We start from the raw sequence: 21,827 nt of genomic DNA, 5'->3' as shown, positions 1-21,827 counted from the left end.
GGCCAGTGTGAATTGGCCTAAAAAAACGCTGGTGTTCCTTTTGAGACGCGGCATGTTCTGAAGTCTTCTGTCTCCTGAATAATCTGGTTCTGATAACGTGTACTGTTTTGGTACAAATTCTCGTCAGACTACTGACGAAAGCTATGAAATGCATTACTAATTTGCCACAAGGCAACAAATTTGTTGTTTATCTTCAGTAGAATCGTCGAAGAACCGCTACTCTTCTTGCAAGGGAACGAGTCGTCTGTTTTACTTTTCGTCTTTGAGCAGAGATAACGGGACTGCGAAGTCAAAGAATTTACTCCAAGAAGCAGTGATGTCAGAATTCGTCTGTATGTTTTGAAAGAGCGACGCGTCAAAACATAATAGTATGTCCTGAAGAAGTTACTGTCATGCGCACAGCGTTCCTGTCAAGTTATCCGTTGATGTGGTAGATATCCTTGGATATAGTCTTTCAGTGAAGTGTTTCTCCAGAACCCCAGAAGTAACATTGAAAGAGCGCAGTATGTCTCTGAACAAAAATGTAATTATTTTAGTTTCTCTAATGTTACTGGCATTAGGAGTTATTGCAACAATTCCAGCGAGACATATCTTAAATGTGACACCCAACAGAGGTCTTTATGACGATGATTCGAAAGTGACAGTACTGAATACTACAAGTTTCAAGACCGCTGTCTTTCACACAAATAACGCTTGGTTAGTTGAATTTTACAGTAGCTGGTGTGGCTTTTGTCAGAGGTATGCACCGACTTGGAAAGCAGTCGCTGCAAGCACATACGGTATGTATTGTTTTACTTTATTAACCTCGATATAAGGTTTACATACCATTAGATAGTAATCAACGACGTTCTATAGCAATATTCTCTAAAGACAGTGTTTTACTATTCTTAGAAACATATTGTTAAACTGCCACACCCTTTTGTTGCGGGATGATCAATTTACTTTTTGTAAACTGAGCATAAGTAACATTTGTCTTGTAGCAAAAGCTATTTGTGTATCGCGTGAAAAGCAGCCAGTGAAGTACTGCCAAGCTCTGTTTACAATATTGAGAGTGCTGACAGTTGCTAATCTGTAATTTATTTTTCTATAGTTTGTATGAAAAGCAGTAATAGAAGACTTGTCAGGGGAAGAAATTCACCGTTATGGTAACATTAGCAAGTATCGAAAACTCTCACTAAGTAAATTCCATCATAATCTTAATCAACTGGCCAGATTCTACTAGGTCTATGTCTGTAAACATCTATAAAATGAAGTAGTAAAACTTCCTATAATATAGTATACTTACAAAATATTTTGGTATCCTAGATAGTGAATTTTGATTTTATGAACTTTACTGCATCATGTTATACTTCTGCAGTGATGTAATTTACCATTGGTAACTTTTAAGAATTTTCCTGTTCCGTTCTACCGTGCGTTAATATAATACTTGCTTACATTGGTGGCCAGTCGGAGTGGCTGAGCGGTTCTAGGCGCTACAGTCTGGAATCGCGCGACTGCTTGGGTCACAGGTTTGAATCCTGCCTCAGGCATGAATGTGTGTGATGTCCTTAGGTTAGGTAGGTTTAAGTAGTTCTAAGTTCTAAAGGACTGATGACCTCAGAAGTTAAGTCCCATAGTGCTCAGAGCCATTTGAACCCCTTTTGAGCCTACATTGGTATAAAATGTATCAAAGGTGGGGCATGTTTTATTGTAAAATGGTAAATGATTGAGTTACTATTTGTTCAAGAAAGGCTCATCACAACAGCAAATAAGTTGTTGCTGTATTACTAAGTAGTAGGTCAGAGAAACACAGAGTTATTTTCATTCTCAAAGTGAGTAATTGTGGTTTATATTCTAAACATATGGAAATTGGTTTTTGTAAGGAACACCTTACAAAATGTAGAAAAAAAACTTTTAGCGTATATAGAGGGAAGGTATGGGGTATTCAGAAAGTCTCTCCGCAGTGCTGTATGATTGTTAGTCATGCGTGCCGTATGATTGTTCACCTGCCTGGGTTACTTCCATTCTTCCATTCAAGTGGACTCTCCCAACAATACTCAATAAATTAATAACTTGTGTTTCTTTGAGTTTCATTTCGGTATATTCACTGCGACATATGGCACGCACAGCTAACAATCATACGGCACTGTGGAGAGACTTCTTTTGTAACAACCTGTATTATGATGTTTCTGGTATATCTTGCAAACTTCTAAGGAAATAGCAGAACTTTATGTGTAGCTCTCCTTGTTAAATTTTAGTACCTCCTCCATTTAACAATAAGTAAATTGATTTACTAATTGTAACACACTTGATCAGAGCTGTAGTGGTAATCAACAGCAGGAAAAGATTTTATGGGCTTTTTTGCAATTTGTAATAGACAGGTGTTAAAATTATATACAATAATAAGAATGATAAATTTATTGTTCATTCTTGGAAGGTATAGAAACTGTAAATGTTTTCAGGTTGTTTTACCTATAGCATATAGAATCAAGAAGATTGCTGTAGTGTTTTGTTTACTTTACATGGTCTTAAATGTGCAGGCTGATATATGCAAGACAGAGAGCTTATATCATATGCTTTGTGCTGTAAAATCGTTGCTCTTGGCAAACTGAAGTGTGTGCCATGGTCCATGTGAAAGACCAAGCACCTAAAATGTTCCCTTTTTTTGTTTTATGCTGCTGGACTGTAAGGTTCTGCTAGTGTGATGTTTTCCTTTGTAAAGGAAAGAAATACACAAATTCTATAGCTCTTTCTAAAAGGATTGGGCTGATGCATAAGTTCATAGCGTTTGTTTTTGCATGTTGGTATTTAGGTTGCTATGGGTTTATTTATTAATTGTAATTTTTATTTGTAGTTCACAGTTGCTGTTTGAATTTGCTTATTGTCCTTTTGTCATTTGGAGACAGTGAGTGGAGCTGTGGATGTTAGAAAATGGAGTGCCAAGTAGAGAAATTGGAACATTTCCAACTTACTCTACTGTTTTAGTCCAGTAGAGGGGTAACAGCAGCAGAGGCAGCTAGAAACACTTGTGCCATGTTTAGAGATTATGCCATTGATCAAAGTACAGCAAGAAATTTGTATTCTTGTTTTAAGAGGATCATTTTCACATTAGTGATTTGCAGCTCTACTGTATAGTTAAATGATGATGGCTTCCTCTTGGGTAAAATATTCTGGAGGTAAAATAGTCCCCTACTGGGATCTCTGGGCACAGACTCTTCAGGAGAAACAAAACAGGCCTTCTCCAGAACAGAGCAAGGAATATTAGGTTCTTTAATTGGGCAGGTAGGCTAGAAAATTTTGACATTAGTGACTTTCCATAGTCAGGAAAACCTTTGAGGATTTGATGAAGATTGCTTAAACACATAATCCACATTGCTGATCCACATCACTGTACTTGAGAACTGGTAATTGTGATGAACTGTGATCATTTTCACCATCGTGTGACACTTAAATGCAATGGTGAAGGTTAAAAAATTGTGTTTATGGGTACCACATGCTCTAAGCCAAAATCACAAAAACAGTGGGTGGCCATATGTGCATCTCTGCTTGCTCATCATCAATTGGCTCGTGAACAACACCAGACATTCCTATTCTGTATCATTACTGATGATAAGAAATGGTGTCTTTGTGCTAAAGTAAGGAAATGAAAGCAATGGTTGAGCCCAAACAAAGCAGCAACTCCCCCTACAAAGATCTGCACACATCCAAACCAAATAATGTTGTGCATCTGGTGGAACAGCAATGGTTTGGTGTATTGTGAATTGCCTGCCTTAGGTGTAACCATCACTGCTGACATGTATTGTCAACAACTGAAATGTCTTGCAGATGCAGCCCAAGAACAACAACCACAAAGACTGCGTGAAGTGATGTTACTCCATGACAATGCCTGCCCTAATTCTGCGAGACTACAAAAAAAAAAAAACTCTATACGGGAGTTGGGTCTGGGAGACATTCCACACCTTCCTTGTGTACCTGATCTTGCATCCTCATATTTTTCACCTTTTCCACTTTCTGTCGAACGAACTTTAAGTAAATTCCTTTCTGAATGAAAAAACGCTGTGAACATGACTCCGCAAGTTCTTTGCCTAAAATCCACATGATTTTTACAGGCACAGAATAAAAAGTTGTGTCAGCATTGGCAGACTGTTATAGATAATGAAGGAGGATATATTGATGACTTAAGTCTCTGTTATGTGTATCTGTTGTGTTTGGAAAAATGCTACAAACTTACATGCCAATCAAATACATAGATCAGTTGGAGTACTGAAATAAAATCTGGATGAATAAAATGACAGTTGCTGTATTTCTTAATAAAATGATTAGTTCTGAATAATATTTCTGACTCTAGATTGATCTGCATCTATACTCTGCAAATCACCATGAGATGCACGGCAGAGGGTATGCCCCATTATTAGGATTTCTTTCTGTTCCATTCACATATGGAGTGTGGGAAGAATGATTGTTTGAATGCTTCTGTTTTCAGTAATTATTCTAATTGCATCCTCACTATCCATGTGTGAGTGATGTGTAGTTCCTGTCTTATTCATTAGGTACTGAACCCTAATTTCCGTGCCACTAACAGCCTTTACGTACAACCAGAAACCCTTTGGATTTTGTGAAATGTTATTTGACAACATTCTGCTATGGTAGTAATTGAAGGCATCACACATTGCTCACTTGACAGCCAAATGTGTTTCATTCAACATCTCTCCTTCTATAGTCCTCCATTTTGTTTTACACCTGTTATACAGTAATCTGATTCTTTAGAAGTTTCTTTACAGTGAATATATACCATGGAGGTTCCCTCCCATTATGAACTGTTCTACTAGGTACATATCTATCCAGTGGATGGTCAACCATTACTTTAAACTTGAACCAGAGTTAATCTACATGCTCTTGACCTATGCTGAAGTTTAAAGTTCCTCATTGAGATATGACATCACTGATTTTTTAAAAAAATCTGATTTACTGCTGGTATATATCTTTCTGCTTGTTTTAGTTGTCCTTTGTATGTTGCTAATCATTGTTGCAACAATCACTGGTCACTGACACCAGTTTCGATGTGGACATCCTCAAAGAGGTCAGGTCTGTTTGTTGCCATTAGATCCAATATATTTCCATCATGAGTGGGGTTCCTAACTATGTGCCTATACAGGTAGTTTTCAGATAAGGCATTTAGTAAAGTTTCACAGGATGTCTTGTCACGCCCATCACAAACAAAACTGTAACTTTCCCAATTAATTGTTGGATGATTATTGTCTCCACTGATGACTACAGTATGATGGGGAACTTATGTACAGATGAACTGAGGTGTTCTCTGAAGATGAGTTTGGTGAGCGATAGGGGTGTGTGTGTGTGTGTGTGTGTGTGTGTGTGTGTGTGTGTGTGTGTGTTTTTCATCTATTTTTGGTGAAGCTTTATTTGTGAAGTCTTTCTGTTGTGCCTATCTGTGACTCAGCATCTCCTCTATATGGTGACTAGCAACTTTCCTTTTCATAATATTGTTACATTCCATCCTGGATTTTCCATCACATGCAGCTTCAGTTTCTATCTCCGTGGATTTGAGTTTTTTGTCTACCACGCCAAATACACCATCTCCATTCCCATTTGCCTATCCTTTCAGTATGCACTTAAATTTATTGCAAAAATCTCACTGCTATCAGTTCTAGGTTTCAACCAGTTCCCTGTACCTAGCATTATGTGAGCTTCACTGCTTTTCATGAGCGCTTCAAATTCTGGCACTTTGTTGTGAATGCATTGGCAGTTTACCATTAGGATTTCAATACTGTCACCTTTTGACATTACAGTGATACTTCTGGATTTTCTACAGCTATTGTTATCTGGATTGGATGGAGAGTCACGCAATCTTAAAAACAACAACCACCTTGTGTGCACCTCACACACAATCAGCTACCTGAGTAGCAGCCTCTGATGTGTAGTGCAACTGGACCTATTTAAGGGGATCCCACAGTTGTCAGCTCCATGGCACAAGACCAGGAAGTCGCAGCATAGCATGTCACAGAACCTTCGAAGTATCTGGTTCAATCCTTCCACTTGACTCAGAAACAAAGGACCACGATCAGTTCTGGGGACGATGCTGCAAATTGTGAGCTTCACTGAAACTCCATGCACAAGGCTGGTCATCGGGAACCTTCTCTGCCAGTCACTGGAATGACCCAAGAAAGACTTTGGAGCCCAGAAGACCGCCACCATTTGTTCCAATGTGTGCCACAATCCGCAGTTGGTTCCACCTTGTTCCATCAGTGGCTGTTGGAATAGCATCTTCAACATGTTAAATAAGATGCCAAGGAATACACACTGAGTGCATGTGGAGTCCTTTCCTGTCCCTTGCTGCAATTTATCTAAGGGGTACCATCATTCACCATATGTTTGAACTGCCGATGATTGATTGACCCCTACCATTGTGCATTTACCTCCTCCTGACATCAGACAAAACTGGTTTCCCCACAACAGGTGAAGTGAGTCCCACAGGGTCAGTTTCAGACAGCACCTCAAACTTAGTGGTTAGGGGGATCGGTAGAACATCCTGAGTGCTCCCGGGTCCCCATCCACTCTGTACAGGACAAGTCACTTGCAGTCAAGTAGATGGGCAATGGCAGATCCTGTACTTCCTGCAGATAAGACAGGATCCACAGGAGAGGATAGTATTTGAGGTACCTCTGGTACAGGTATCGCAGGTACACAACTCTTGGGAGCTCTTCCAGCACACTGATTCGCAACAGCTGTCAATTGTTTGACAGTAGTCAGGGTGACTTACAACTGCTGATGGATGTCATCCAACTCATCCTGTGTCTGAAAACAGCATTCACAGTGGGGCTGCATTTTGGCTGGTGCAATATATTACAAGACAATGGAGAAAGGACTTTAAATTAAACCTGCTGATTATCTTTTAACCTGTAGAGCTAAAAAGTTGCTAAATGCAGATACATAAAATGAGATTTCTGTTAACACTACACAAAGAACTGTGATAAAAATTATCAGTTTCCTACAACATTTTGATGTTAATTATAGTTATTTTAATATAGATTGTCAGCCAACAGCAGACAGAATTTTTAACTCATTGAGATGAACTAGTTTGTTCTCTGCACTTAGCACTGTAGCTGTTGTTTGAATTTGTTGCTCAAGCTGAGATGTTGTTTCACCTGTCACATTTTCTATGCTGTGATGAGGTAAATCTGCACTATACGAAACATACTCACCAATGCTGTTGATGCTGTACAACCACAACAGAGGAGTATCTTTTGAAAAACTAGACAAATGTGTGGTTACTGAAGAGGAGCTGCAGCCTTTAAAGTAGTTGCAGGGGCAACAGTCTGGATGATTGGCTGATCTGGCCTTGTGACATCAGCCATAATGGCCTTCCTATGCTGATACTGTGAATGGCTGAAAGCAAGGGGAAAATACAGCCATAATTTTTCCTCGGGGCATGCACCTCTACTGTATAGTTAAATGATGATGGCTTCCTCTTGGGTAAAATATTCAGGAAGTAAAATAGTCCACTATTTGGAACTCTGGGCTGGGACTCTTCAGGAGCGTGTCATCATCAGGAGAAACAAAACTAGCATTCTGCAGAACAGAGCGGGGAATATTAGGTCCTTTAATTGGGCAGGTAGACTAGAAATTTTAAAGAGGAAAATCGATAGGTCATAGTTAGCCACAGCGGGAATTAGTGGAGTTTGGTCGCAGCAGGAACATGAATTATGGTTAGGGGAATCCACGCTTATGAATATAAAATCAGTAGGGATAATGCAACAGTAGGTTTAATAATCAATAAGAAAATAGGAATGCAGATAAGCTACTATGAATAGCATACACATTATCATAGCAAGAGAGACACAGTAGGTCAAGTTTATATGTCAACTAGCTCTGAAGATGAAGAGGCTGAAGAAATGTATGATGAGGCAGAAGAAATTATTCCAATAGTTAAGTGAGATGAAAGTTTGAGAGCGATGGGCACTGGAATTTGATAGTAGATACAAGAAAATAAGGATAAGCAGTGAGTAAATATGGACTGGGAGAAACGAATGAAAGAGGAAGCTGTCTGGTAGAATTCTTCACAGAAGATGGTTTAATCATCACTAATACATGATTTAAGAATCATGATAGAGGGTTTTATATGTTGGAGAGACCTACAGACACTGGAAGGTTTCAGATTGATTATGTAATAGGAAGACAAAGGTTTTGGAACCAGATTTTAAATTGTAAGATATTTCCAGATGCAGATGTGGACACTGACCACAATGTGTTAGTTATGAACTGTAGATTGAAACTGAAGAAATTTCAGAAAAGTAGGAAATTAAAGAAATGGAACCTGGATAAGTTGAAAGAATTAGAAGTTGTTGAGAGTTTCTCAGGGGGAATTTTGCAACAATTGACAAGAACTGTGGAAAGGAATACACTAGAAGACAAGTGGGTAGTTTTGAGAGATGAACTGGTGAAGGCAGCAGAGGATCAATAGGTAAAGAGACAAGATCTAGTATAAATCCTTCGGTAATACAGGAGGTACTGAATTTAATTAATGAAATGAGAAAATATAGAAATTTAGTAGATGAAGCAGGTGAAAGGGAATACAAATGTCTAAAAAATGAGATTGTCAGGAGGTGCAAGATGACTAAGCAGAAATGCTAGAGGACAAATGTAAGGATTTTGGAAGCATATATAACAAAGGGTTGAGATATGTACTACGTACAGGAAATTTACAGAAGCCCTTGGAGAAAATAGAAGCAGCTGTATGAATATCAAGAGCTCAGGTGGGAAACTAGCCCTAAGCAAAGAAAGAAAAGCTGAAAAGTGTAAGGTGTATATAGAGGGCCTATACAAGGGAGATGAACTTGAAGGCAATAGTATAAAAATGGAAGAGGATATAGATGAAGATGAGAGGCAGATATAATCCTGCAAGAAGAATTTGACAGAGCACTGAAGGATGTAAGTCGAAACGAGACCCCAGAAGTAGACAACATTCGATCAGAACTACTGATAGCCTTAGAAGAGCCAGCTATGCCAGAGCTCTTCTATCTGGTGTAAAAGATGTATGAGATAGCCAAAATATCATCAGGCTCAAAGAATAATGTAATAATTCCAACTCCAAAGAAAGCAGATGCTGATAGCTGTGAATATAACTGAACTATCAGTTTAATAAGTCTCGGTTACTAAATACTGACACAGATCATCAGAAGAATGGAAAAACTAGTAGAAACTGACCCTACAGGAGATCAGTTTGGATTCTGAAAAAATGTTGCAACATGGGAGGCAGTACTGTTCCTATAGCTTCTCTTAGAAAATACTTTTTTAAGGGAAGGCAAACCTATGTTTATAGCATTTGTAGACTTAGAGAAAGCTTTTGACAATGTTGACTGGAATACTCTCTTTGAAATTCTGAACTAAGCAGGGTTAAAATATGGGGAGGCAAAGGCTGTTTACAACTTGTACAGGAAGCAGACAGATGTTACAAGAGTTGAGAGGCATGAAAGGAAAAAAATTTGGAATAGGAAATAAAGTTCAGGGAGAAAAAATAAACACTTTGATGTTTACTGATGACATTGTAATTCTGTCAGAGACAGCAATATTGGAAGAGCAGTTGAAAGGAATTGACAAGATCTTCAAAGGAGAAGTTAAGATGATCATCAACAAAACAGGGAAAGTGGAATGTAGTTGAATTAAGTAAGGTGCTGGTGAGGGGAAATGATTATGAAACGACACTTAAAGTAGTAGATGAATTTTGCTGTTACGGTAGCAAAATAACTGATGATGGCTGAAATGGAAAGGATGTAAAATGTAGACTGGCACTGGCAAGAAAAGTGTTTCTAAAGAAGAGAAATTTGTTAACATTGAATACAGATTTAAGCGGTAGGAAATCTTTTCTGATAGTATATGCATGGAGTGTAGCTATGTATGGAAGTGAAACATGGATGATAAACAGTTTATAAAACAAGAGAACAGAAGCTTTTGAAATGTGGTGCTACAGAAGACTGCTGAAGAATAAATGTGTAGATCATGTAACTAATTTTAGATAAAAGTAATTTGTGGCACAACCAGACTAGAAGGAGGCAGTGGTTGATAGGACACATTCTGAGACTACAAGAGATCACCAGTTCAGTATTAGAGGAAAGTGTGGGAGGTAAAAATCATAGAGCTAGACCAAGAGATGAATATAGTAAACAGATTCAGAAGGATGTAGGTTACAGCAGTTATTCGGAGATGGAAGCGACTTGCACAGTATAGAGCAACTTGGAGGGGTGCATTAAACCAGTCTTTAGACTGAAGATAACATCATCAACAACAAGAAAAACAATAGGAGCACATGGACAGCCAATAGAAAAGCTGATTATAACACTTGCTGTGCAATGTGAGATCCTTCTACTATTACTGAACATTTTGGTACCTTGGTAATGTCACTTGTGTTTTGGAAGAGTGGGTTACAAATTTCCCTTGAGTCAACTTGATTTAAGTTTCCTATGGTGTTGTAAAGCAGTCTGGGGATTGTTGTGTTAATTCTTTAACCAAGTCCATGGCCAATTTGCTTCCCCAAGCTCTTGTAATCTGAGCTTGTGCTTCATTTGTAGTGATCCCTTCACCACCCACTGTTTGTCTCATGTATCAAACATTGTACAAGGTCATAGAGTAAGTTTTGTCAATTAAAATATTAATCTTTATAATTGTCTACCATTTCCTTCTTTGTCAGAGACTGTTAATTATGGTTTCCAATGCAGACTTAGTGTTCAGGGAGAATAACTTTGACTTCCATGGAAATGGCCTTTATTCTACATATAAGCTGTCTCTGTGTCTAACAAGAAATGTATTGTATTGTCCACTGAATACTCATTGAACTAAATCCCACATAGGGAGAGAAGATTCATATAAGTAATACTGTTAATTCCACAACAACCTGCTTATGCTAAAAAGGGGCATATTTTCTACTGTAGGCTGTAAACTAACCTCATACAAAAGAGAAAAAAAAAGGTAAGGCACTCTCCATCCAGTTAAGATAATGATAGGTGTAAGAGACCGTGAAGCCTTATTGTAAGACACAAAGAAATGCTGCTCCACTGTTGAGCCTTTTAAAATCTAAGTGATGAATTGCTGTATCATTTGCAACAGTGTCTCAGAACTTTAAACCTTCCTAAAAGGCATTACAGATCACTTAATTCTAACATCAAAAAGCAAACCTAAAAGTCATGGCAACCATATTTTTGGGGGTAAAGGTAAGTGTATATCAAAAGGATAGACCAATGATAAATTGAGGTGGTGCATTCATCATAGTAGACAGGAAACTCAAATTCTTCAGTGTTGAAACTATAGCTGTATGTTTGGTCATTTGGGCAAAATTCAGTATCTATGTTTGGCATAAACTTATAGTTGGCTGCTCCTGTTGAACACAAGACTGATCCTCAAATGCAAACAAACACATTAGAGAAAACCTCATCTCTCTAATACATATAAATGTAGCCCAGTCATGCTCTCCTCATTTGAAAAAACTAAAACAAAAAAAGAAAACAAAGAAATTACAAAAATCTTAAAACATAACTATAATTTAATACTATACCACATCCTGGATTTTCTGTTGTTTGATAACTATTATTTACACACATGTGGAACTAGGCAGAAGCTTAACTGGCACTTAATACAGGAAGTACAAACTTGTACAAAAGAGGCGTATACAATACTCTAGGTTTATTATATAACCATACGTCGTCTTATTTAAAATGCTACTGACATTAAATATGAGAATGTGCTGGAAAAGTAATGTCTCAAATTTTTTTAATGTGAAAACTCTTACAGTATTTTAAATGAAGCAAACATTATTAATACTCCACACCTTTAGTCTTCATGTCTACATAATTACTTCTCAACGTAGTTACCTTGGCGGCATACGCAGTTCTCCCACTGACAGACCAGTTTGTTGATACCATAACTGCAGAATGTTTAACTTCATTGATGGAGCTACAATGTCAGCTCTACTTGCACTGCTTCATCAGTATCAAAGTGGAATCCTTGAAGGTGTTCTTTAAGTTCTGGAAGCAGATGAAAATTGGGTGGGGCCAAGTCCGGACTGCATGGAGGGTGATCGATGACAGTGAGGCCATTGTGTTGGCTTATTTTAGCAGCAGAGGGTTGAAACTTGTGTCAGTGAAGCAGAAAAATCAGCCGAGCAATATGCGTGACATGTAATACCTCAGCCAGTATTGAGAACAGAATAAAAAATGTAGAAGCAGTACTTTTCAGCTCATCCTCATAATTTAAGGTAAATTTGAAACAATTGTTGCTTGACCACTGCTTCTGCTCTGTTTCTAAATTTCTGGAACATCATAACAAGTAAATCTCTTCTATCAATGTCATTTTATATTATAATTTACTTTGATTGTGTTGATCATGTAGTCTCATTTAATAATTATAGCTATTGTATGTACCCGCAATGTAGTAAGTCAATTTATATTATTGTGTGCTTTGATTGTGTTGATCCTGTAGTAACAATGACCTTTGTAACCATAAATTAATTACATTTATCCTGTATCTTATACCATGTGTACATAAAGTGTAGTAAAAATGATTTCATGGACCAAATAAATAAATAAATAAATTGATAAATAGTCCTACTATAACCAAGTAGGATAATTATGATTTCAAGGAGGGTGACGAGACATCCTGCTAAAAAAAATTCTAAAATTTTTCTGTCAAAATTACTTACAGCAGATTGTTGAGAACTCTACTAAAGATGGAAATATATTAGATCTAACGGCATTAAATAGACATGATCTCTTCAACATTGTCCAGATTGAAACTGTTAACAGTGAGCATGAGTCAGTTTAGAACTAGTGAATACTGAAGTACAAAGGGCAGCTGAAACAATTTACATGTTTAATAAACAAGATAAATATGAAGCAGTGTCATATCTCAACAAAAAAACCTGAAATGTGTAGCACTAGAGAGGAGCATGCAGAGGAACTGTGACTGAAGGAGGATAGTTGATCAAGAACTGAATACATGTGTACCTAGTTGAACAGTTGGGAGGTAATACATTTTCTGTAAAGAAACCTGTACAGAGACAATGACTACAGAACTGTTGAGGCTTCCATGACCACTTTTCATGTATTGCCTGTTGGCTTCAGTATTGGGTTCTTTAGCCAACATTTAATGACTTGCCTGACATTTTGCCATCATGAGTGGCTGCCATTGTCAAAGGTTCACTTCCATTACTGCTGACAGCCTACACTATAGGGACATCAAAATGAGAGTTGAATGAAATGTGTTTGGATGTTCAAAAGGGCAATGTTGCAATCTTCAACTGCAACTGAATCTTACAGAAAGATCTCACAAAAAATTCACCTAGTGAGGTGGCACAGTAACGAGACACCGAATTCATATTTGGGAGGATGTGGTTCAAACCTGAGTCCGGCCATTCAAACTTAGGTTTTCTGTGATTTTTGTAAATTGCCAGGCAAATACCAGGACGATCCCTTTGAAATGGCATAACTGATTTCCTAGCTATCCTTGAAACATTCTGAGCATGTACTTTGTCTCTAATGACCTTGATGTTAGTTGGATGTTAAACCTTAGTCTCCCTTCCTTCCTTAAAAAAAATTCTAGTCAAATAAAATACAAAGGCTGTTAGTGAAATCACAGTGCTTTTAAATGTTCCTTTACAAAGAACAGGGATCCAGGAATATAGGTTCAGTTTAATTTTCACACCATTGAATAGATGAGTGGTGTAGATATTAGTGTCAGTGTTATTCAGAAACTGAACAAGGCTCCAGGGCCTAATGGAATACCTATCATATTCTACACAGAGTTTTCTTCTGAGTTAGCCCCTCTCTTAACTTTGATACACTGTAGATCCCACAAACAAAAAACTGGGATTAAGAGGACTATTCAATACTAGCTATTGGCTTTACCCAGTGAAGTAATGTTAATGGCTGCTGTGACATCACTTTTTGGTGTGTATTTCAACAGCTTGGTAATTAGTTGGTGAAGCCAATAAACGTGAAGGCAAACAATCTGCCACTGATATGTGGCTTTTGAACATACTGCTGTGATTTTTCTCTTGAACAGTTTGTGCCTATATTATGTACTACATTTAAGAAATGGTTATTAAACACATTTGCCATGTGTACCTCATCATTTATTGTCCTTCCATTTAATTCAGTAGTGATGTCATCCAGTTCTCTGACTGGTTGTTCTGTTTCTTGTTTCACTACATTCGATGTAGTCTTTAGTATGTTGTTGGAATTACTGATTTCTGACATAATGTGCATTTTCTTTTTCTTTTTAAATAGATTTTCTTAGTAATTTTGAGTAATTTCTATAGTGTGCAGCTACTACAGGATCTCTATTTGTTCTTGCAAACAGATATAGTTCCCTTTTCCTTTAGCTCGATACTTTAATCCCTCCAGTAATCCGTGTTTTTTTACACGGCTGTTTAATCCACCCATCCATCACATGCCTAGCCGATACACCTGCCACCTCTCCCTCTGCGTTCCTAGCCAGCAAACCACCTGCCTCCAAGCAACTAGCTCCCCCCCCCCCCCCCCCCAAACCCCAACCCCACTTCCAATCTCCCACCTCTCTGTCCCTGCACACACCCCACTAGACACAACCCCTACCCTACCCAGTCCAAATGCAGAACTGCAATAAAGGCATTGTGCATCCAACTGGCACAGTGGAGGGTGTGTGTGTGTGTATCTCAACTTGAGAAATAATTAATTCCGAAAGCTGACAAGTTATCTTTCTCTGATGACGAGTCAATGGTTCTGCTATTTGGTGAGCAGTTTCACAACACTGCACAAGTCTGTTACAAATATATCATTTACTTTTAAAGCTATGTGCTCATCATCATCATCACCACAACCACCACCACAACCAGCATCTCTGGTTACACCGTCTACTTCTTTACTGTATCCTGTATATGCTGTCCAGTCACACTAATGTGACCACCTGTCAAAAGCCCGAATAACCATCTTTTGCGAGACATGCATAAAGAGAGTTACTGAGGTTCTGTAAGTTACTGACAGGGATGTGGAGTCATGCTGACTCCAGTGCTGTGACTGGCTGCACGGGTTTCTCGGTTGAAGATCCGTGGCACAAACATCCCGATTGAGGTTGTCCCACAGATCCTGAATTGGATTTAAATCCAGGGCATTTGATGGCCAGGTGAGAACAGTAAACTCATTGTGGTGTTCTGTGAACCACACACTTACACTGAGTTGTGTGATACATTACATTGTCCCGGTGGTAGATACCATCGTACCAAGGAAGCACAAACGGCATGTAGGGGTGGACATGGTCCCCAGGGATCGATGCATATTTGTGTTGATCCATTGTGCCTTCAGAATGACAAACTCACCCAGGGAATGCAATGAAAACATTCCCAAGACCATAATGCTCCCTCATCTGACTTGGACCTTTCCAACAATTGTTGCAGGGCTGTACAGGCAAATGGTCATCTGTCCAAAGGAGCATAAAATGTGATTCATATAAAAAGGCCTCCTTTTGTGACTTGGGGGACTTCTGGTTGCGCAATTTTTTAAATTTCAGCCTCTGTTGCTGATGAACAGCAGTCAACATGGGTACATGAACCAGGCGCCTGCTGTGGAGGCCCATACACACAACGTTCACTGAATGATTATCAAGAAGATGCTGTTGGTAGCTCCTTGGTTCATCTGGGTGGTAAGTTGTTCACCAGTTGTGTGTCTATTCACCCACACATCCTCGCAGCCATTTTCACCCATGTCATCTGTGGCCCGTGGTGCACTAAAGTGGCTTTGGATGGAACCATTTTGCCATGGATGGTATACTTTAACCATGGCGGCACATCAGTAGTTTAGAGACTTAACCATTTCAAAGATGCTTCCATGTTTGACCCAAAAGCCAATGATCATGCCCTTTTGGACATAAGATATCAGACAAATTGCTCCATTTCCACATTACAACAGTGACTACAGTTTTTCACGTCCCCTGTCCCCCTCCCCCAACACGCTTTATGTACCATATACCGTCCACTGCTAGTGCTGCCATTGGTGATCTGTGAGTGATTATTGCATGTTAAGGCCAAACACAGATAGTGGTGACGTTAATGTGACTGGACTGTGTATTAAGACAGAATACAACCTCAAAAATACTGAGACATACAGATGTGTAATGATCAGCACACGGAAGTGTGTGTGCTTATGAAGTAGTACTGAAAGCAGTTCTCTACCAATTGTAACAATTTATTGATGCCCACTGGGAAATTTTGACTTGTTTATGAAAAATATGGTGTGCATACTATACTGTATGTTGGACAGCAGCAAATGGTTAGTAATGTGTGGTGATTTAATAATGCAGATTTTCTAAGGGTCTCCAGGGTCACAGTTCTTCTAACAAGCATGGGAAACCTGGAATTCTCAGGAAATTACATTTTACCTGGAAAAATCATGGAAATCTCAGGAATTTCATAAAAATCATAGAATTCTGTGTTTTTAACCTAAAGTTGTAACTGAATTTCATTGAGTTTTATAAACCACAAATTTTAAAATACTTAATATCACAAAATGCTTTAATTATATCAGTATTATTCTCTATAAACTATCAGTGTTTAAAACTGCAGTTAAAATACTGCTTATGGCTGGTATATAGCGTAGCCGAGAGGAAAGAAAAATCATTATTGTGGTATGCTGTATGCTGCCTCCCTCACCCCTGCTCACCATTAATTTATCAGGAGCTTCTTTACACCATATTTCTCCTCTGGAATTCTCAGGGAAGTTTTTTCTGAGTTTAAGTAGCCACTCTGGAGTCTGATCTGGAAGCCTTATTTGGATCCTAATATTTGTTCTCAATAATTAATGTTCCAACATGGACAGATAAAGAAAGTAGAACCCTAATTGATAATGTTTTCATTGATGAAGCTCAAAGCAAGAAAATAGCTATATTCTCAGTGAATAATGCTCTGGTGATTGTTATGTACAGTTAGTTATGATAAATAAGATAATGCCTTACAGCATTGATACCCCTCAGTTGAAACTGGTTAGAATAATTAATGACTGCAGAATTAATGTTTTTAAGAATCATTAACATTGATACGCAGGAGGATTTTGGAACATATATTGTGTTCAAACATTATGAATTACCTCAATGAGACTGAGCGAGGTGGTACAGTGGTTAGCATGCTGGACTCACATTCCAGAGGACAATGGTTCAAACTTATGCCCACCCATCCTGATTTAGGTTTTCTGCGATTTCCCTAAATCGCTTCAGGCAAATGCTGGCCTTCCTCCACCCCCCACCCCCCCCTAAACCAACCAACCTACCTCAGAGAGAACAACCTATTGACACAAAGTCAACACAGATTTAGAAAACATCATTCTTGTGAAACACAACTAGCTCTTTACTCGTATGAAGTGTTGAGTGATATTGACAAGGAATTTCAAATTGATTCCACATTTATAGATTTCCAGAAGGCTCTTTCCACTCTACATTGCAAGCAGCTGGTAATCAAATTGCATGCTTATGGAATATCATCTGAGCTATGTGACTGTATTCATGATTTCCTGTCAGAGAGTCACAGTTTGTAGTAATCAATGGGAAGTCATGCAGTAAAACAGAAGGCTCTGAATAACCGGACATCACCCATTGGTATTTTTTGTGATCTCTCAAAGGCCTTTAATTGTGTAAATCATGGAATTCTTTTAGATAAGCTAAATCATTATGGTTTGAGTGGGGCAGTGCACAAATGGTTTAATTCATACTTAACTGGAAGAATGCAGAAAGTTGAAATAAGTGGTTCATGTATGTTAAAACAACAGCTGATTCCTCAAACTGGTGGGCTATCAAGTATGGGGTCCCACAGGGTTTGGTCTTAGGTCCTTTACTGTTCTTGATATACATTAATGACTTACCATTCCACATTGATGAAGATGCAAAGTTAGTTCTTTTTGCTGATGATACAAGTATAGTAATAACATCCAAAAACCAAGAACTAAGTGACGTAATTGTAAATCATGTTTTTCACAAAATTGTTAAGTGGTTCTCAGCAAACGGACTGTCTTTAAATTTTGATAAAACTCAGTATATACAGTTCCGTACAATAAATGGCACAACTCCAGTAATAAGTCTAGACTCTGTAGCTAAGGTAGAATTTTCAAAATTTTTAGGTGTGTCCATTGATGAGAGGTTAAACTGGAAGCAACACATGGATGGTCTGCTGAAAGGTTTGAGTTCAGCTACGTATGCTATTAGGGTTATTGCAAATTTTGGTGATAAGAATCTCAGTAAATTAGCTTACTGTGCCTACTTTCATTCACTGCTTTCGTATGGCATCATATTCTGGGGTAATTCATTGTTGAGTAGAAAAGTATTCATTGCTCAAAAACATGTAATCAGAATAATTGCTGGAGCCCACCCACGGTCATCCTGCAGACATCTATTTAAGGATCTAGGGACCCTCACAGTATATATATATTCACTTATGAAGTTTGTTGTTAATAATCCAACCCAGTTCAAAAGTAATAGCAGTGTGCATAGCTATAACACCAGGAGAATGGATGATCTTCACTATGCAGGATTAAATCTCACTTTGGCACAGAAAGGGGTAAATTATGCTGCCACAAAAGTCTTTGGTCACCTACCAGACAGCATAAAAAGCCTGACAGATAGCCAACTAACATTTAAAAATAAATTAAAAGAATTTCTAGATGACAACTCCTTCTACTCATTGGCTGAATTTTTAGATATAAATTAAGGGGAAAAAAACTTAAACATTAGTGTCATGCAATATTTTGTGTAATGTAATATCTTGTACAGACATCTTTTATTAACCTGACAGGTTCCGCATCATCACGAAGTGTCGTATTCATGATCTATGGAACAAGTATTAATCTAATCTAAGTGATTTCTGCCATCCCCCAAGATAGTTTTACAGGCCCTCTGCTGTTCCTTATCTATATAAATGATTTAGGAGACAATCTGAGTGGCTGTCTTAGGTTGTTTGCAGGGTATGCTGTTGTTTATTGTCTAGTGAATCATCAGAAGATCAAAACAAATTGCAAAACAGATTCAGGAAAGTTACCTGTATGCTGTGAAAATTGGCAGTTGACCCTAATTAATGAAAAGTGTGAGGTCATTTACACAAGTGCTAAAAGGAAACAATGAAACATCAGTTGCACAAGAAATATGTTAAATCTAAAGGCCATAAATCCAACTAAATACTTAGGATTTATGATTATGAACAACTTAAATTGGAAAGAACACACAGAAAATGTTGTGGGGAAGGCGAACCAAAGACTGTGTTTTATTGGTGGAACACTTAGAAGATGCAATAGATCTACTAAAGAGACTACCTACACTACTCTTGTCCATCCTTTTTTTTGGAGTATTGCTTTGTAGAATGGGATCCTCTTATGAAGAGCAGCACATTTTGTTGTATCGAGGAATAGGGAAAAGATTGTCACTGACATAATACAGGATTTGGGATGGACATAATTAAAACAAGGGTGTATTTCATTGTGGCAGAATCTTCTCACAAAATTTCGGTCAAAAGCTTTTCCCTCTGAATGTGAAAATATTTTGTTTTTGGTGACCTACATAGGGTGGAATGAACGTCATAATAAAATATGGAAACAAGAGCTTACACGGACTGATATAGGTGTTCATTTTTTTCATGCACTGTTCAAGATTGGAATAATGGAGATTTATTGTGAAGGTGGTTTGATGAAACCAATGCCAGGCACTTAAGTGTGGTTTGCAGAGTATCCATGTAGATGTAGAAGAAAAGTTTACAGGAAATGAACCAGCATGAAATTTATAATCAATCAAATGTTAAGATAAAATTTAATCTAGTCCATGAGAAATTATTGTTTGAGAATAGCTGACCATATAAGCTAATCAGAAACAACATGAAACATGCAAGGAAAAAAGAAAAGACATGGATAATTGGAGGGATTAAAGTCGGATCACTAGAGGGATGCAAGTATCATGTGAAAGGAATGGAAAAATGTACAATGTGCAACAGAATTAAAGGATCACTTTTTCAAAACTCTGTAATTGTCTTCCATGTTGTTGTGGTCTTCAGTCCTGAAACTGGTTTGATGCAGCTCTCTATGCTACTCTATCCTGTGCAAGCTTCTTCATCTCCCAGTACCTACTGCAACCTACATCCTTCTGAATCTGCTTAGTGTATTCATCTCTTGGTCTCCCTCTACGATTTTTACCCTCCACGCTGCCCTCCAATGCTAAATTTGTGATCCCTCGATGCCTCAGAACATGTCCTACCAACCGATCCCTTCTTCTAGTCAAGTTGTGCCACAAACTTCTCTTCTCCCCAATCCTATTCAATACCTCCTCATTAGTTACATGATCTACCCACCTTATCTTCAGCATACTTCTGTAGCACCACATTTCGAAAGCTTCTATTCTCTTCTTGTCCAAACTAGTTATCGTCCATGTCTCACTTCCATACATGACTACACTCCATACAAATACTTTCAGAAATGACTTCCTGACACTTAAATCTATACTCAATGTTAACAAATTTCTCTTCTCCAGAAACGCTTTCCTTGCCATTGCCAGTCTACATTTTATATCCTCTCTACTTCGACCATCATCAGTTATTTTGCTCCCCAAATAGCAAAACTCCTTTACTACTTTAAGTTTCTCATTTCCTAATCTAATTCTCTCAGCATCACCCGACTTAATCTGACTACATTCCATTATCCTCGTTTTGCTTTTGTTGATGTTCATCTTATATCCTTCTTTCAAGACACTGTCCATTCCGTTCAACTGCTCTTCCAAGTCCTTTGCTGCCTCTGACAGAATTACAATGTCATCGGCGAACCTCAGAGTTTTTATTTCTTCTCCATGGATTTTAATACCTACTCCGAATTTTTCTTTTGTTTCCTTTACTGCTTGCTCAATATACAGATTGAATAACGTCGGGGAGAGGCTACAACCCTGTCTTACTCCCTTCCCAACCACTGCTTCCCTTTCATGTCCCTCGACTCTTATAACTGCCATCTGCTTTCTGTACAAATTGTAAATAGCCTTTCGCTCCCTGTATTTTACCCCTGCCACCTGTAGAATTTGAAAGAGAGTATTCCAGTCAACATTGTCAAAAGCTTTCTCCAAGTCTACAAATGCTATAAACATAGGTTTGCCTTTCCTTATTCTTTCTTCTAAGTTGAGTCGTAAGGTCATTATTGCCTCACGCGTTCCAGTGTTTCTACGGAATCCAAACTGATCTTCCTTGAGGTCGGCATCTACTAGTTTTTCCATTCGTCTGTAAAGAATTCGTGTTAGTATTTTGCAGCTGTGGCTTATTAAACTGATTGTTTGGTAATTTTCACATCTGTCAACACCTGCTTTCTTTGGGATTGGAATTATTATATTCTTCTTGAAGTCTGAGGATATTTCGCCTGTCTCATACATCTTACTCACCAGATGGTAGAGTTTTGTCAGGACTGCTCCCAAGGCCGTCAGTAGTTCCAATGGAATGTTGTCTACTCCAGGGGCCTTGTTTCGACTCAGGTCTTTCAGTGCTCTGTCAAACTCTTCACACAGTATCATATCTCCCATTTCATCTTCATCTACATCCTCTTCCATTTCCATAATATTGTCCTCAAGTACATCGCCCTTGTATAGACCCTCTATATACTCCTTCCACCTTTCTGCTTTCCCTTCTTTGCTTAAAACTGGGTTTCCATCTGAGCTCTTGATGTTCATACAAGTGGTTCTCTTATCTCCAAAGGTCTCTTTAATTTTCCTGTAGGCAGTATCTATCTTACCCCTCGTGAGATAAGCCTCTACATCCTTAAATTTGTCCTCTAGCCATCCCTGCTTAGCCATTTTGCACTTCCTGTCGATCT

General features: G+C 38.3%; 1 protein-coding gene across 1 annotated transcript in view; it reads left to right on the top strand.

Moving 5' to 3' along the window:
- Nucleotides 1–387: 387 nt before the first annotated feature.
- LOC126088524 (sulfhydryl oxidase 1-like) overlaps nucleotides 388–21,827 on the top strand; it is a 67,141-nt gene continuing 45,701 nt past the window's right edge. Inside the window, exon 1 of the mRNA XM_049906686.1 lies at nucleotides 388–779. Within this exon, the coding sequence (XP_049762643.1) occupies nucleotides 506–779 (274 nt within the window). The 5' untranslated portion in view covers nucleotides 388–505. The remainder of the gene's footprint in view (nucleotides 780–21,827) is intronic.

Source organism: Schistocerca cancellata, chromosome 1 (genome assembly GCF_023864275.1).
Source record: "Schistocerca cancellata isolate TAMUIC-IGC-003103 chromosome 1, iqSchCanc2.1, whole genome shotgun sequence".
Classification (NCBI taxonomy): Eukaryota; Metazoa; Arthropoda; class Insecta; order Orthoptera; family Acrididae; genus Schistocerca; species Schistocerca cancellata.
This window is presented reverse-complemented; position numbering and strand designations above follow the sequence as displayed.